This window comes from Sebastes fasciatus, chromosome 13, assembly GCF_043250625.1.
Source record: "Sebastes fasciatus isolate fSebFas1 chromosome 13, fSebFas1.pri, whole genome shotgun sequence".
Taxonomy (NCBI): Eukaryota; Metazoa; Chordata; class Actinopteri; order Perciformes; family Sebastidae; genus Sebastes; species Sebastes fasciatus.
In genome coordinates, this window is record NC_133807.1 from 18,007,991 (window position 1) to 18,024,854 (window position 16,864).

The window sequence follows — 16,864 nt, forward strand, 5'->3', positions numbered from 1 at the left end:
TGACTTGACTGGTTGAATGAAGTTTAAAATGAATAAATGAATAAATAAATAAAAATGCTGCTGGTATGAACAGGCCAAAGGTTACTTTAACCACAATCTAATTTCATTACAGCGATTAAACCAAGGTTGCACAATGACGTCAAGCCAAATATTTTTTACATCAACAGTGAATTAAAATGTGCCCTGGTGGGGTTAAAGGGTTGCAGTTAGTTCAGTAGTACTGAATCCACTGAGAATCAACACCCATCTCTGCAGACTGATGAAGAAAGTGGAACATTTAGTGGCTAAAGAGGCAGATAACTTTCTCAAGAGTTGGTAGACACTAGATCCGAGCTTAAAGGAGACGGAGTAATTTGACTTGCGTCGAAAACACACCACAGCTGTGGCGAAGGGCGGGCCTGCGGCGAGCTGCCATGCAGTGTCTATGGAAAGCTGCAGCGGGCAAGCTCAGCTTTGGTCATTTGATTCTACAGCAAAGTGTTGCCAAACTAAAAGTTGGGGGTGGTTTAACTTTTGGTGGCGAATTGCGGCCAGAGAATACCCGCTGTCCTGTGAGTCCTGTGACATGTTGACAGAAATTCTTCTGGCCTGAAACACATGAGCACGCCTCCTGGCCACAGAAAAATATAATCATTGCGGCGAGCCGTGTGTTTTGTTAAGTTTCGGCGTTAAAGCTGAAGTAGGCGAGATTGGAGCAAATATGATTACAAAAAGTTATTTTTATAAAACGGTCGCTATATGACAGTGCTACATGAAACATGAAAAAAACCACGTGCCTCTGTGTCCTCTGGTGCGCCTAACGGCATCTGCAAGATTTCACACACCGAGGAAAACAAGCAGTAAGAGCTGATCTGAGGTCCGTTGTCCAACTGCCGTCCATGAGAGCCGGCTGTCATTCACTCGCGAACTCCGACCAAACGGTCAAACTAGACAGCGCTGATCAAATATGAATCAATATTATGTTACGTTAATGCCTATTTCTCTCCTCAAATGTTTTCAGTAAAATGAGAAAGTTTGTGACGCCACGGCCATTGTGAAATCTGGTGAAGGAACGTCAAGTTCTGGTCACATGACCGGAGTACAGCCAATAGGAACGCTCTCTCAATGAAATGACCTGTGATTGGTCAAAGTCTCCCGTCATGGGCTAGATGTTCTAAAGCCTGAAAACAGAGCCATGAGGAGGTGAAGAAGTCTAGTTATCTCTCAGAACACTTGAATTACAATATGCTGAAAGGTTATTATGGAACTTTTTGCCTAATGATGCCAAAAATATATACTGCCTACTGCCACTTTAAGGTGGGGACATGCTCAAAAATAACTACTTCGTACGTAGGGTTTATAGAGCGTCCACACTTGAAGGCAGGGTGAAAAGCCGGCCATCATAGAGAGGGGCAAGACGTGATAATTGTTTAAATATAGGGACTATTTTTCCTGGAAGGCATTCATAATGTTGCACTCGATTGTTCAGACTGACAGAAATAGAAAAAGAGAGCTAGAGAGAGAAGATCAAACCAACTTTCTCACCTTTGCACAGCTGGCCAGTCACTACTTGAACTGGGTGCACCGTCGATTGTCAGTCCCCCAATTCTCACGTCAGAAAGGTGTGGGGAGTTGTCAGACGTTGTTCGATCATCCGGTAAGACTTCGGCCGGAGCATCTCCCAAATACACAACTCCAATCGATGTGTAAATGACTCAAACTTACTTCTGGCAAAGATGTATAGAAATAGAATCAATAAACGTGGATAGATAGCACGGTTTGCACAACAGACATGTCAAAAAGAGATTTATCATGGTTTGTCGAAGGCCAAAGCGTTCAAGCACAAGGAGAAGCTGTGGCAGAGTGGTACATTACTTGATGAAAAACATGCAGCTTTTTAAATCCTATTGCATTGTCATTCTAATACTATAATTTGTCATTAGGTCCATTTTACTTGGATATAACATTATGTTTAGGTGTATGCTACTTTTAGCCTGTCGTCTGTTGTACACTCGTTGAAAGCAATATGTGTGTACTGTGTGTGTGGTCTCAGTGTAACTGCAAACACACGATTCCATTCCTAAAGATCACCACAATCATGTGTCGCATGTCCCCCAGCTTCCTGGTAGACGAACATACATCACCGTCCCTGCTGATAGGCCTCTCATGATTCATCAGGGTTTCTGCTGAAAGTTAAATAGCTGAGCTTGTTGAGTTTTTTTGAAGAAGACTGTTTGGGAGGAAACCTTTCAAAACATGTTACTCTGATGATATCACATGAAAACATGCAGCTTCTCTCTCTCGGTCTAACCTCTCCCCCCCGCCGCCCCCACCTGACAGACGCAGATCTCTTTACAAACTGATGACTTTTGGTGTCCGGCTCGCTTCTTTCTAACTCTCCCGTTTCCCTCAGCTGTTGTTATCACCTTATTTCTCATGTTGTACAGCAAGAAGAGAACATTGAAGAGCAACCACAGAGCGGGACGGCGGGTCGTTCTGAGAAAGGCCTGGCTGGTGATTGGACGGGGCCAGAAGGCACTGAAGTGTTGAAGCTCAGTGCTGAGCCTCCTAAAATAAGAGGATATTCCTCACAGTTTGACACGGGGACTAAAAACAGCCAGACTGACTGACTGACGTGAGGAAGAGGATAGGCGATGTTGACACAGGGATTTTGGGACATTCTGTTCCTAAAGCTGTTTTGAATCTGTGATCTCTCTTCCTGACTCATGATTATAAATACACAGATAGGTGGCAATAGCATGGAGCGGAGAAAAAGATGTTCACATTGGCTCCCCCACAAATGTCAGGATCCCTGGCAGACTGGAGGTCGCCCTTTAAAGACGGTGCTTTTTCTGTGCAGAATAAACACCTAAAAGACGGTGGTGGAATAACAGATGGTGTGGTCCTGAGTGGCTCATGGCTTGAAATAGAAATAAAATAACATGCAATAAAAAAAGTAAAGCAAAAACAGACTTCCCACTCAGACTGTGATCTAGTAGTCCACTGTGTTTTTATGATTATGTTTGAAATGTTTTGTGTTTTCTATGTTTAGATATGCATTTTAAAATACAAAATCAAATAAACACATTTAAATAATTAATGTATAAATCAATTTAACATTCAGGTCTGATTCTGTGAGCAAACCTATTTGAAAGATTCTTGAGAGATTTATGAAACTGTTAAGGTCTGGAATACATCAGAGGATGCTGAATAAAGAAGGGATGAGAGACAACAGAAAGCTAGAAACAGTCTATATACACATGCATGAAGCATTTGGAGGAATATTAGGAAAATATTTCTGTGTATGGTGTTTATATAAACAATATTTACTACCACAACAGTTGACATTTATTGGGGGATAGCAGCAGCTGCTCTTATCCCAACAGGCTAAACCCCTGACTGTATTGAAAAGGATTAAACAGCTGAGTGGAGGCTTTCCAGTTCAAATGTGGCAAACTGACACAGAAGTGGTTCAGTGAGGGAAACCAGACATGGACAGGCCATTGTTTACTGGAATTAGTTGTTTGCATCACAGGCCTCCTTGAGTTGGGCCACCTCTTTCTGTTAACAGCAATGAAATGTGTGTTTTCTGTGTAGCAGGTGTGCAGGAGAAAGAACCATTAAGTTAAATACTAAAAGATAAAACACTGCCAACACTTTCATGTGACTTTATTTAATTTCATTCAAGGGCATATTATCATCTAAAAATCATGATTAATCACTATTTACATATGTAGGCATCTCATAATTATTGTTTTTTCTTCACTATCAGACCTTTTTCTGATTACTAACACTGCTGCCTATTGTATGTCTATTTCATTTAGAGTTTTATATTACCGAATCAACTTTTTCAGAATCTTCTTCTGTGTGCTTTTGCTTGCTTTTATTATTCGTTTCTTGTGTAATCTAGTCTAATCTGTAAAGCACTTTGGGTATGAAATGTACTATATATATTAATTTGCCTTGCCTTGCCTACTGTTTCTGGTGTTACAACTAAATTTGAGCCTCAGAGTAAAACAGGACCTGCGGCTGAGTCTAAAACTCTTGAGACTGAGTGACATACAAAAAAGGCAGGACAAGTAATAAATACTTTATTTTCACATAAGTATTAAAAATGCAGTCATCTGCAGGGCACAATATCTCTTCTATGCTGTACAATTTTAAGTTGTGTGTGTGTGTGTGACAGACATTTATCCTACTTAAATACCATTATGTACAGCAATTAAAATCTGCTCAAGAGAATTATTGTTCAGGAAATGTTCACCAAAAAGAAAAGAAGAAGAAGAAGCTGTTGTGTGTTGATCACCGGCCGCCTCCATTGGCTGCTCCACCTCCGGCTCCTCCACCTGATTGGTCCTGAGCGCCAGACATCATGAGGAAGAGAACGAGCGGCACGATGTACATCCACTGGAGAGGACAAGAAAGAAAAATGGAAGTAAATACAACAATATTTGTTTGAAAGGCAACAAATTTAAACTGTGATCACAGAGATCAGTCCCAGATTGGTCATCCCAGATTAGCATCTATTTATTTTCTGAACAGAAGAGAAGTTAAAAGTGGGTGAGTGTGAAGAATAAAGAAGAAACCTCAGGATCAACACCAAACACATGCTCAACATATTCACACTGACAATTAAAATGTAGTATTTCTTGATGGTTTAGCATGGAGGCTCCGTCATATAAAGTCATTTGAATTAAGGAAAAGTCTGTCTGAATGTATTTGGCATTGAACCTGGAAAAAAAACTTAAAGAATGGAAATGAGGGAACTAGAGGGAAACAAGGGGGGTTGGTTTAGTTGGTCATGTTGCTTAGAAGTTAAATAGATAAATTGACAGAGGAAGAAGAAGGACAGAACAAGCCACAAGTAAGAAAACAGTACTTCAGTGGGAATCAGCTCTGCTCTCTGCCTCCCCCTGCTGGGGGCTGTGCTGAATTGGTGACCATGAGGAAGATTGCACCTCCCAGAATCAAATACCACTGCAACACAGCACAGCACCAAGTCAGCACACTGTCACTGGATGCAGCACAGAGTCAACACAGGTCACTGAACACAGAAAAATACACAGGATAGCACAGAGATCATAAAAAGAGCTCAGACGAACCAAGCCCGGCTTCTCTGCGGGAATGTTTCAAAAACACGGAGCTGACTCCAACCGACAGCTCAAAATGTCAGAGAGACGACAAATTTTCATGTTACTAAATTTTAAAATGTAACTTTGTGGGCAGGATAATGTTGGATGACTATGATAGCATGGCAGGAGCTGTACAGAGCTGGGCTTGGGCTGGTGTGACAGCTGTCAAACTCTGGTGTGTACCACCCTTTTTGGGCCGAAGACCACCTAAAAAGGGGGGTCTGGGGCCAGTTCCGAACGGACTCTGGTGCAGTTTGTTTACTGTGTGAAAGCAAAGCAGACCAACCACAGGACTGTGTGAGAATATATAAATGATTTTAGCATAAATTGAAAGCGATCTCCCGATCTGTATAAGCGACATGCAGCCTGTATTCCTACAAGATAATGTGGTAACTATGGTTACCTATACACCAGGGGTCTCCAACAAGTAGCTCCGTTTCTAAGTGGCTCGCTAAAGGTTCAAAGAATATGTACATAAATCTGATGACACAAAGTCACTTTATAAACCTGTTACAATTCCTATCCAATTAAAATACACAGACATCCCGCCCCCTTCTGACACAAAATTATTATTTGCCAATCACATGTCAATTAAACGAGTGACGCAAAATATATACTATTTACATGAGTAATGGGTAACAGAGGTTTTTTTTCCCCAAATGTGAATGACAAATGTGTGTGGGTCTTCATTTGCGGTGCCAGTGAATCAGTCGTTAAGAGATGTAACCATGGTAACTTTTCATGGGACTTTCGGGTGTTATGTCAAAGTTGGTTTCCCCCGTCAAATAGCGTTTCCCTCCTGTCAAAATGATAGCAGCCCCCTTGGTTAGGGTTAGGGATAAGGGTTGGTTCAGGTTTAGGTAGGGGGAAACAGTATTCAACACAACACCGGCTGGTAGCAGTCTACTAGCAGAGACGGTAAAGGAGTTGAAAACAACGTTTAAAAGACAACAGTCTCTGTTTACCAAACTGACAAAGAGGTTCAACGCAGCAACAGAGGCTTTGTTTAGTGTCAAACATCCTAACAAAACACAAACAAACCTTCTCCTATAGGGGGAATGTAATAGGGGCGATGACTGTGGTGGCTGACACGTTATTAAAGGACCATAAAAGTAAGACAAAAATGAAGTCTGCTATTAGCGATGTAAAACTTGGTGCTATGAGTAGCTCTCGGCCACTTTCATTTTGTCAAATTAGCTATCAGAGGAAAAAAGGTTGGAGACCCCTGATATATACACACACACAAGAACGGGTACTTTCCCTGATAAACCACAAAGTGAAAAGGGAAAGAACAAACTAACAAATGTGCAACCACTTTTTAGGAGACATTCCTACTTTCCTGCCACAAATATTGGCAAAAAATATCTACATAGTATATTTTAACATGTGCTGCATGCATAGAAAAAGTTATGGTGGGTCTGATGGGAGCAAAAAAAATTTATGAGCTTAATAAGCACTTTCATGTATCCATTAACTATATGGGCCATTGCAATCATCAGAGCCTAATTACTGAAGGCAGAGTATATCTTTAGGCACAGCCTGCTGGCCTTATCAGCAGTTTTCAGTACTTACATATTTAGCAAAGAAAGATTTCTGCTCTTGTGGATTCTTCCCTTTCTTCTCAGTTTCCATCTCCATTCGTTCAAGGAACAGAGCCGTCTCAGGTCTGGAAGAGAGTTGGCAATTAGTATTCAAACAAACCCCAGAACAGAAAGTGTATTTGAAAGGCAGAGCAGTGCAGAGAGACTTGTTCTACCTATGGGGAAATGGTGTAAAGCCGCTACGCCAAGGCAAATAGAACTGAATCAAAGACATCTGAAAAAGCTTCCCAAGAGGATTTCACTAATACAGACAGCAACGGATATGGATGCTAACAATGTGCCACCGTAAGCAGGCGAGCTTTATAAACAGTCAAGATTGGAAGGAAGAAAAATGAAAATACATGAATACATCATTTAGGACTGACCCCGGTGCATTGACAGGAGCCATGACGCTCAGTGTGGTGTTGAAAACCTCAAGATCAACTTCATCCTCAACCTCGGTGCCCCTGCAGGCTCCGGGTAACGTCACTATGGAGACGCCGATGAGGTACCCAGAGACGTCAGTGTGGAGGGAGATGACGTCGCTCAGATGGGACTCAACCATGGCACACTGAGGATCAGAGCCGAATAAAGGTTCATGTTAGAGTTACACCACTGTTAGCCAGTTAGTATCACCCACATTTATATCAGTCTATTAGATCAATATTACACTCATTTTAGAAAATTATTGAATTATTGAATTAACTCTGGCTAGATATTTCAGATTTTACACAAGTCTGAATTCATCTTTATTCTTACGCATCCTTAATTTATGTGGAGAGATTTGGGTTATCTAGTTACACACGGCTTGAAATAGAATTATAGTCGAAACATTGAATATTATATATATGATCAATTATATATTTTTTATGCATTAACATTTTAAGACATTGAAAAAGGCCAAAAAATTAGCTGGCTGTAAAATAGAATAGAATACAACTTTATTGTCTTTGGCTAACCAAAAAATAAAATCTAGTAGGTTCAGTCAAAAAATATTTTAAGTTAGTATTTTAGTGAAGATTATATCCTGGTGATGATAAGTGAAATACATACGGCTCTGACAAATGCTGTGAGGTAACCTTCCAGCTGCCGCTCGGTCTGTCTGTCTGCCTGCAGGAAAACACGAGGTACTCTGATTCTGTACAGACCGTCCACCGCAGCCACTTCCTGAGGTTCAAAACAAACAGACGTTAGAAATTCACACCATACCTTGCTGATTCACACTCAAATCCTTTTGTATGACCTCTGGCTCTCTGACCACGATTTTATGTCCATGACTCAAATCTGCTTATAAATGCTAATTACAAATGTGTAATATCTGTTGAAGCCCTTTTATTTTTTATTTAACCTTCATTTAACCAGGTGTAAAGACTCATTGAGATTAAAAATATCTTTTTCAAGAGTTTCCGGGCCAAGATATGCAGCAGCACAGTGACACGATTACAGACATAAAACAAGCATCGCAATATAAAAAAAAGACGAAGAGCAAATTACAGAATCATAAGGTATCGAAAACACATTCATCAGCATCCAAAACATATACAGCCAGATGTGCTTACTTCCAGACATTCAGTGAGACTAGCTCTCATTCATGATTCAGGTAATTTGTAACTGATTCCAAGAAGAAGGAGCAGCATACTTGAATGCCCTTTTCCCCAGTTCAGTACGGACTTTGGGGACAGTTAATATGATTAATTCCTGGGAGCTAAGAACGTAACTGGAATCATACCACCTCTGTGTGATTTTGGTAATCATTATTTTGACACAGCTAACTACAGTACTAGTCAGTTCACATATTTTAAACCCCATCATATATATCACCTTCAGTTTGGTTCGGTCTTCCTCTGATAGCTGACTCTGACTTAGTGAGACACTGGGCTCCCTTCCAGCTTTCAACACCAGTGCTCCGCGCACTCGAAACTTTGCTATATCATCTGAAACAAGGAGGACAACAGACAGTAAGAACAGAGCAGATAGCATGAATGAATAGCTGAATAGACCCTTTTCACTTGGTCTGACCCCAGAATACATAATGGATCTCTTAACACCCTATACGCCTGTACGTGGTCTGAGATCATCTGATCAGCTACTTCTTGCTGTTCCCAGGTCCAATTTTGTGACGAGAGGCGATCGGGCTTTTGCTGTCAGGGCTCCCAAACTCTGGAATGCACTTGCCTATAGAGATGTGATCATCTATCTCTGTATCCACTTTTAAAAAACTTTTGAAAACGCAATATTTTTAGGATAGCATTCCTATAAGTAGAAGACTGGGTATAAATATATGTATGTAAACATCCGTTTCTGGACGCATGTGTACATTTATACACATTTATCTATATATATATACATACTGTATATTATCAACTTGTCCTACAATTTACCACTTCTATTATTATTGATATGTTCTGTGATGTTCTGTTTTAGCAGTTACCATATTTGTTTTACTCTATCTGCTTTTATTGTCTGATGTTCTGTTTTAGCAGTTACCATATCTTTTACTTTATTTATCTGCTTTTATTGTCTTGTGAAGCACTTTGTAACATCTGTTTTGGGAAGTGCTATATAAATACATTTATTATTATTATTATTATTATTATTATTATTATTATTATTATTTTCACAGCAGACATTTGGATGGATCGCAGTGGGAAAAGGACAGGTGTATTCAATAACATGGCTCCTCCATGGGAGGTCCTGGTATTGTGGATGCTGGCTCACTGGAATAGCTCATTGGGACACTTAATGCAGCTGAGAAATCTGTTTTTCCTGCTATGACAAGTCAAAATGTCTGCTGTGAATAAAAAGGTCATTACATAAATATAGATATGTATTAATATCAAATAAGATAAGATAAGATCAACCTTTATTAATCCCCGGAGGGAAATTCAGGTGTCAAAGCAGCAACATCAGCAAACAGAGTGAAACACAGGAGAGGTAAAGGTATACAAAAATGATAAAAACAATAATAGATATAAAAAATACAGAGTGAATGAGTGAACATAGTGTGTACAGTCCGTCAATAAATAAATGTAGTATGTACAATAAATAAATGTAATATGTACATATGTGCAGTCTATAACGTGGTATATAGGATGTATAGTGTAAAGTAAATATAATTAATTAATATATATTTATATATATAAATATAATATATATATATATTATATATATATTATAAATATAATATAAATATATTATATATATATATATATAAATATAATATATTATATATAAATATAATATATATATATTATATTTATAAATAATAATATATTATATATATATTATATTTATATAAATATATTATATATATAAAATTATATTTATATATATAAATATAATATTATATTTATATATATAAATATTATATATATAATATTATATAAATATTATATATATATATTATATAAATATATAAAATGTAAATTAAATGTTGTTGCAGTTTACTCTATATGCCGAATTACAGAGAACAAGGTACAGTTCTCCACTTATGTTGAACCATGAAAATGAAGTTATAGATATATATATATATACATCAATAAAGACTAAACTGACTGTTTGTTGAATGAGGTTTGGTGTGTGGGTTTCTTCATTAGCGCTGTTTAGTCAGCTTAACATCATTATTATAATATCACAACATTAATAATAATTAACACTTTCTCACCAACTTCAAATGAGTGTTCAAGAGGCACAGAGAAACCACTGAATTCAGTCTCCATGACATCCCCGACCTGAAGATAAAAACAGAAAATACAGTTAGCTTTCATTGAGTCACAGCTAATGCTAATGCTACTAGCATAGCTAAGCTAAGCTAAGCTAACAGGTGCTATCTCTCTCTCTCTCCGCAGTCAAATGCGTTAAATTAGTTAAATTAATATAATTTCACACTTACCCTTCTGCCATTATTACAACGTACAAAATCAGTGCATACGACAAATAAAACAGTGGAAACGACAGCAATATTAAATGTTAGTGGACGAGCCATTTTGACAGATTGAAAGCACCGGAAGAAGAAGTCAAGCGGACGACAATAACATGAGCACTTCCGGAGTGTTTTTTCTTTCATAATAAAAGTCTCTAAGATACATGACATGTAAATTGTTTATTCTATTCTTTTATTTTATTTTCTTTTCTTTTCTTTTCCTTTCTTCTCTGTTCTTTTCTTTTCTTTTCTTTTCTTTTCTTTTCTTTTCTCTTCCTTTCTTTTCTTTTCCTTTCTTCTCTTTTCTTTTCTTTTCTTCTCTTGTCTTCTCTTCTCTTCTCTTCTCTTGTCTTCTCTTCTCTTCTCTTCTCTTCTCTTCTCTTCTCTTCTCTTCTCTTTTCTTTTCTTTTCTTCTCTTGTCTTCTCTTCTCTTCTCTTCTCTTCTCTTCTCTTCTCTTCTCTTTTCTTTTCTTTTCTTTTCTTTAAAGCCGAGTTTCAAAATGCTCATAAGCGTTTGCTTATGTAAATAAGTAGGATTAAAATGTAACATTAATCATTCATTTAGCTTTAAAACTTCACCTGAATTTTTAAGATATGCATCATAATTCTTGAGTTTCAATAAAGTGTGTGTTTTATCCTAAAATTCGGCTTCACCACTCCAACCCAAAACTCACATCCACACAGTTATTTTGTGTATCCTGAGCTATTTGAGGTATGTGCTGACCTAGTTTGTGTGCATGTTGTTTATGCATACCTCTCAATATATGTCAACTTACTTTATTTTTCACTTTCTGTCAGTTTTTCGAACATGTCAATGTTGTCATCTCATCTTCTATTGCCAGTGCTGCTGCACAGAAACAGTAGCCTATTAGTCTTTGAATTTGTATTTTTAGCATTTTGGTGTTTACAGTTGTTTCCTTGTCTGTTGACAGAATGCAACTAATGAACCAGGTCTGTGTGTGCTGCTGTCTTGTAACGTGTCAGCAGCAATTTCGTGTGCAATTTCTTCTTCTTGACGAATTAAAAAGGCTCTGATTTCTATTTTGGGTTGTCTAAATGTCAGCTTAGTGTTGCTCTATTTTGGCACAGAAGGTTGTTAACAGGATGAATAATTTACTTAAAAGACACGTTAAGTTGTTAAATGCCCAAACAACTAATGTGTACTAATCTATTTGGCCTAACATATTATTTTTGTCTTTGGACGGCCAAGTATCCCTTTATATTTAGAGCATTATCTACTGTAATATATGTGGTTTACAGTTTTTCTCAATTGTTTACACACAAATACTGGTACTTGACACACAATGACCACAACATGTAACTCATGCACCAACCCCCTGAACCAATTCTGCTAAACTACAAGCACAATTCCTGCTTTACACTCAAATTGCAGTTCTAAAACACACTTTTTTCAAAACACTACACACAATTCTCTGCATTTGGCACAATTTTCATGAAGAAAATCTCGTTTTCACAAGGAACACACTGTCATTCAAAATTCTAAAGTCAATTGCCCTACTATGCACACTGACTCATCACATGGGCAAACACCTGTCACACAGTGTTACAATTAGCAATCAGAGCTTTAGCATAAAAGGGAAAACATTGCTTGTGATGTGGATGAGGTGCTGTGGCCAGACCGAAACAGAAGAGAGGATGCAGCATAGTTTTTTTTTTCGTTTTTTTTTACTGTAACTGTATACAGTAAATTCCTCTGTTGTTTTGTATGTAGACCACTGTATGTGCAACTTTGTGTTGGTTGGGATGTACACTGTGTACATTGTTTTTGTGGGGAAAATAAAATATATTTGTTACCGTGTATTTGTGTGTTCTGAGTATAAAAACAATATTCTAAAATATTTTACAACACACTTATGTATGTGCTGTCTGTAGTAAGTGTAACACTGAACAAAAAAAAGGCCTAAGTCATTATGATGAATGGAGAAGAAGTGTTTTCCATTCATCATAGTGTTTTACATTGAGCACATCAGTGTTCAACTGGTTCTTATAAATGTCTATTCATATGATGGTTTGTGTGTGTCATTTGAAAACAAAATACCATTTTGAGAAGAAATAACATTGTTTTGAATGTAAAGTTTCATTTTGCAGGAGAATTGAGGGGTTTTGCCCATTGTGTGTGTGTTTTTTGATTTGTGTGTAGAATTCTGAGAGTATGAGGCATGCTTTCAGAAAATGTGTGTAAACAATCGAGAAAAACTGTAATATCTGTCAGCCCAAACACAATATGTCAAACACACCATTTCACTCTCCTTGACATTACAAAGCAGGTGAGTGTTGTGAATATCCATCACCCCTTGATTTTGGATGCACTGACACATCCAGGGCCAGCAGAGGCTGCTAACAGACCAGAAAAGACCCCCAACCATCCTCTCACCCCCACCACTCTCCAAAGGCCTCTAAAAGTGCCATTTTATCAGCTGAATAATACATATTTATGTCCTGTGATGAAGAGGGTTGCTCGTGTTTTTAAATTCTTTAGTCAGCATTCTATGTTCTACCTCAGCCTGCATTTTATTTACCTAAAAGTCCCTTTAAGGAGTAAATACTGAGTCACACAGAGCAGTTGCACTTATCAAGACTAAGATCAGCATCTTATATTCATGTTGTGTCTTCAGCTGGGATGGACTGCTGCTACAAGAACGACCTTGTTATGACCTTTGCTCAGTGGGTAACACAGGGAGTAACATAAAATATTATATATAATTTATTTATACAATTATTTATTGGATTTTGTACAGAATACCAATAAAAAGACTTTGAGCAAAAAAACAAAACAGAAAGACAATACGAAGCTCCCTAACTAGCCACAAAACAGGAGAAACAGGAGAAGCGAAACAAATGGCAGAGAACCCACAAGCCTTCTAAAAGTTACCAAGACTCATTAATCAAGCAGCTCTGACCAATTATTCAGCAAACACAAAGGATGGGTTTACAGAGATGTATCGAGGTATTATAAGGGTGCCACTGGCCCCCCTACTTTACGGCCTTGTCCCACTTTCTTTTTAAGGTCACGAATCACTGTATCCCCTTAAATGGCCCTATATTGCAACACGGTAAAAAAACAATATATTTATCCACATTTTGCAGTCGGAGGAGCAGAGTGTGGATCTTTATCCAATCATAATCAACCATGTGTAGCCTAACTCAAATGAAATCACATTGATCTGACATCCAGTCCGCTACAGTTTCATAATGAACCAAAAATATTTTTACACTTCTCAACTGGTGGGCTGGCACTCGCCGGACGCATCGTCCGGTGCGCCGCGACCGAGGTCTGCATGGAAAGGCCAGACCTTGAGTTTTACAGCACCCCTCGCTGGACCTTGCCGTTGCCCGGGGCCGTGGAGTTCTACTACTGCGAAGTGCGCCCTCTCTCCTCGTGGGGAGGGACAGGATTCCCGGCGTGACTGTCAACCGGGGCGGACTGTCCTCTGTGCGAGGGGTCTATGGCGATGTCGACACCCCGTCTCGTTTACCATGCTTATGCTGTGTGACTTTTTGCCATTAACATTCATAACCATATAACCTTTATGATTAAATTGTTGACTTGATCACCAAATTCTTCATAGATCTAGCCTCGTCATTTTGCTCTCAAAGTGCACCAGATTGATGCATTTAACTTTAAAATGTTCAGAATTTTCTTCCAGGGGAGCATGACTCCTGACCCCACTAGGGTCTGAGGTCACCCACCACAGTCTCTCAAAATCCTGTGGGAAACACTGTATTAGCCTTCGTCATCCAAAGCTGGTCCCCCCTCTTCAAAACTCAACGCTGCTGAGGTACTATCAAAGTTCCAACAGTTACAAATGCAGTAAATGAAGTACAGGTGGTGATTCAGGCACTCAGAGGGCCGTGGCAGACCTAAAACACAATGAGAGAGAGAGAGACAGCTCTCTTCCAAAAGAGCCAGAGGAAAGTCAGTGAACGTAACAACAGACCTCTTTTGATCAGATTTGACTTTGCTGCTCAAAATGTTATTTGTTATCTGTGGGAAACTGTGACCACTACTGAGCAGAGAAAACACTTGGCTAGTACTGGCTGTAAAACTGGAGAGGAGGATTGCAGTGGTGGTTTGATCGCTTGCCTCTGACTCCATAAACCTGTAAGCACATCTACTGTACCAAAGTGTGTCTGGGAAGCTTGATTGGTTTGCCGTTTGTCAATGGAGGAATACATTTGAATGCACAATTATTTTGAGGAGCTTCTCTGAATGAAGGATTAATAATTGGAACCCAATGTGTTCTCAATGGTTTGGGGGTTTTAGAGCTTCCTACGTGGGATCAGATCTAGATGCATTTTAGCACTGAACTAGACAATCCATTTTGACAATGTGAATGCACCAAATACCAAATGGGGAGCATGCACAGCTCTGGGTTGCAGAGACATTTTCTCCTCGTATAATACATGGCAGCGACTCAGGGCTTGTTTGCTAGCACCGTTCCCTGAGCTCAACAGGTTCAGTGAGCACATGGCTCCAATATGTGGCGCCTTCAGACCAGAATTCATGGATCGTTGTTCTACTTCTGTGGGCCTGCGTTCGCCGGATCCTGGCTCCAGTTAGTAATTTAACAAAGTTTGCAGTGGCCAACTGCCTGTTTAACAGCCAAAGAGTCAACTAAAGGTCAGAAGGTCTGTGACTCCACTTATCTGGGGTTTTGGCCAGAAGAGGCCCAAAACTAAGACGTGTCAAACCAGAATGAAAAGAGAAGCAGCAGCAGGTTTCTGCCAAATGTGATTGATGTGATTTATTTCTCAATGCTTATTCCTGGCTGAGGAGTTCTGCTGACATGCAAGAAAACCTCTGTGGTTACAAGTGAAAGGCATCCATCATTTTAAACTTCAACATTTATGCATCAAAGTGCTGAAAAGAAGTTTTGAATCCAGTTTTAATCCTTTAAAGTTTAGAGTATCAAGATGTCAAGACTTAATATCATAAAAAACTTTTCAGTACTTGTGCATTTGGGTATCTGGAGTGCCTGCCAACCCACAAACTGTGAAATAAAACAACCCAGTCAGTTTATTGTGAGTTGTCTAGATCAGAAAACATGTGATTCAACAAGCCATTCAGATTTGGCTCCCCTTCCTATGTCACATGCAGGCTCATTAGAATATACCGCCCACAGCTTGAGAACTACCTTTGCAAAGGTGCGCCATATTTTTCTCACAAGCCAATCAGAGCAGACTGGGCTTTTTCAGGAGGGGGTCTTAAAGAGACAGGCACTAAAACGGAGCGTTTCAGACAGAGGGTGAATACAGGTATATTCATACAGACAGTATGAGAAAAATAATGTGTTTTTTTTTAACATTAAAGCATGTAAACATGTTCTAGTAGAACCCAAAATACAAGTATAAACCTGAAAATGAGCATGATATGTCCCCTTTAATGTGCAAAATGACTTTGTTGGAGGGTGTTGCACCTTCTCCACTGTCATTTTTGTCCTGACATTTGCGAGAATGACAATCGTGCTCACTGACAAAAATATCAAACATATTTGACAAATAACAGGAATGTCCTCGATGAGGTCAAATGTCCAAAAGTTCTTGCTTGATTCTACTAGAGCTACCTTAAACTACATAAAATATTCTAAAAACATTTTCCTCCATTGCACAAGTTCAACCTCCATCTCCTCTTGAGACTCTGTCAACAATAATAATATTAAACATTAAAAGAAGAGCTGCAACAAAAAGCAGATTTTTTTATTTTTATTTTACACATTAAATTGCACGTGGATGGATATCTTTTGTAATTCTAATAATCATTGTTATCTTAATACTGTCTGTATGAAACCGTGTGAAGGTGGGGGTGCTGTGCACGGAGCATATGGCGACTGAGGCATGTGATTCCCCCGGGCGCTGCCTTTGAAACTATGCAGGCCTATACAGTAGCTATCCCCCTTACTGGGACAGCCCATTACTCTCTGTCACCGCCCTAAACAACGGTGTCACCTTACTATTCTTAGTCAAATATGAAAGCATGTGTATTTATATGAAACAGCAGCAGGACGTTCACTTTGAAGGAAGACGCTGTCATGTCCCCGTCTGCCTGTGCGCTGCTAAAAATGGAGCATTATGAAAAATGAGAAAGAAAGTCAACAACATGTTTTGAAACACGTCCGAAAGTTTGAATAAGTTTTAGGTTAATCTCTGAAGAATAATTTTTCTCCTCAGCCCGTATAGACAGAGGTCTTTGTTAATACATTTTACATGCTGTAGTGTCGAAAACTGATCAG

General features: G+C 38.9%; 1 protein-coding gene across 2 annotated transcripts; it reads right to left on the minus strand.

Moving 5' to 3' along the window:
* Positions 1 to 4,055: 4,055 nt before the first annotated feature.
* Positions 4,056 to 10,736, minus strand: emc10 (ER membrane protein complex subunit 10). Of its 2 annotated transcripts, XM_074655916.1 has the most exons (8): positions 10,584 to 10,736; positions 10,356 to 10,422; positions 8,513 to 8,625; positions 7,745 to 7,858; positions 7,078 to 7,262; positions 6,684 to 6,777; positions 4,859 to 4,956; positions 4,056 to 4,386 (listed from the first exon to the last, which is right to left on the minus strand). In XM_074655916.1, exons 1-7 carry the CDS (start codon positions 10,674 to 10,676, stop codon positions 4,870 to 4,872), a joined length of 753 nt encoding a protein of 250 aa, XP_074512017.1. In that variant the 5' UTR covers positions 10,677 to 10,736; the 3' UTR covers positions 4,056 to 4,386; positions 4,859 to 4,869. The 2 variants fall into 2 exon arrangements, with proteins under 2 accessions (XP_074512017.1, XP_074512016.1); XM_074655915.1 differs by lacking the exon at positions 4,859 to 4,956.
* Positions 10,737 to 16,864: the final 6,128 nt, after the last annotated feature.

Excerpts from the sequence above, each read along its gene's own strand:
- emc10 (XM_074655915.1), bottom strand. The coding sequence starts at position 10,676 with ATGGCTCGTCCACTAACATTTAATATTGCTGTCGTTTCCACTGTTTTA. Across the intron at positions 7,859-8,512 it reads AAGACCGAACCAAACTGAAG|GAAGTGGCTGCGGTGGACGG; the intron begins GTGATATATATG and ends TTTGAACCTCAG. Across the intron at positions 6,778-7,077 it reads GCTCCTGTCAATGCACCGGG|ACCTGAGACGGCTCTGTTCC; the intron begins GTCAGTCCTAAA and ends ACTCTCTTCCAG.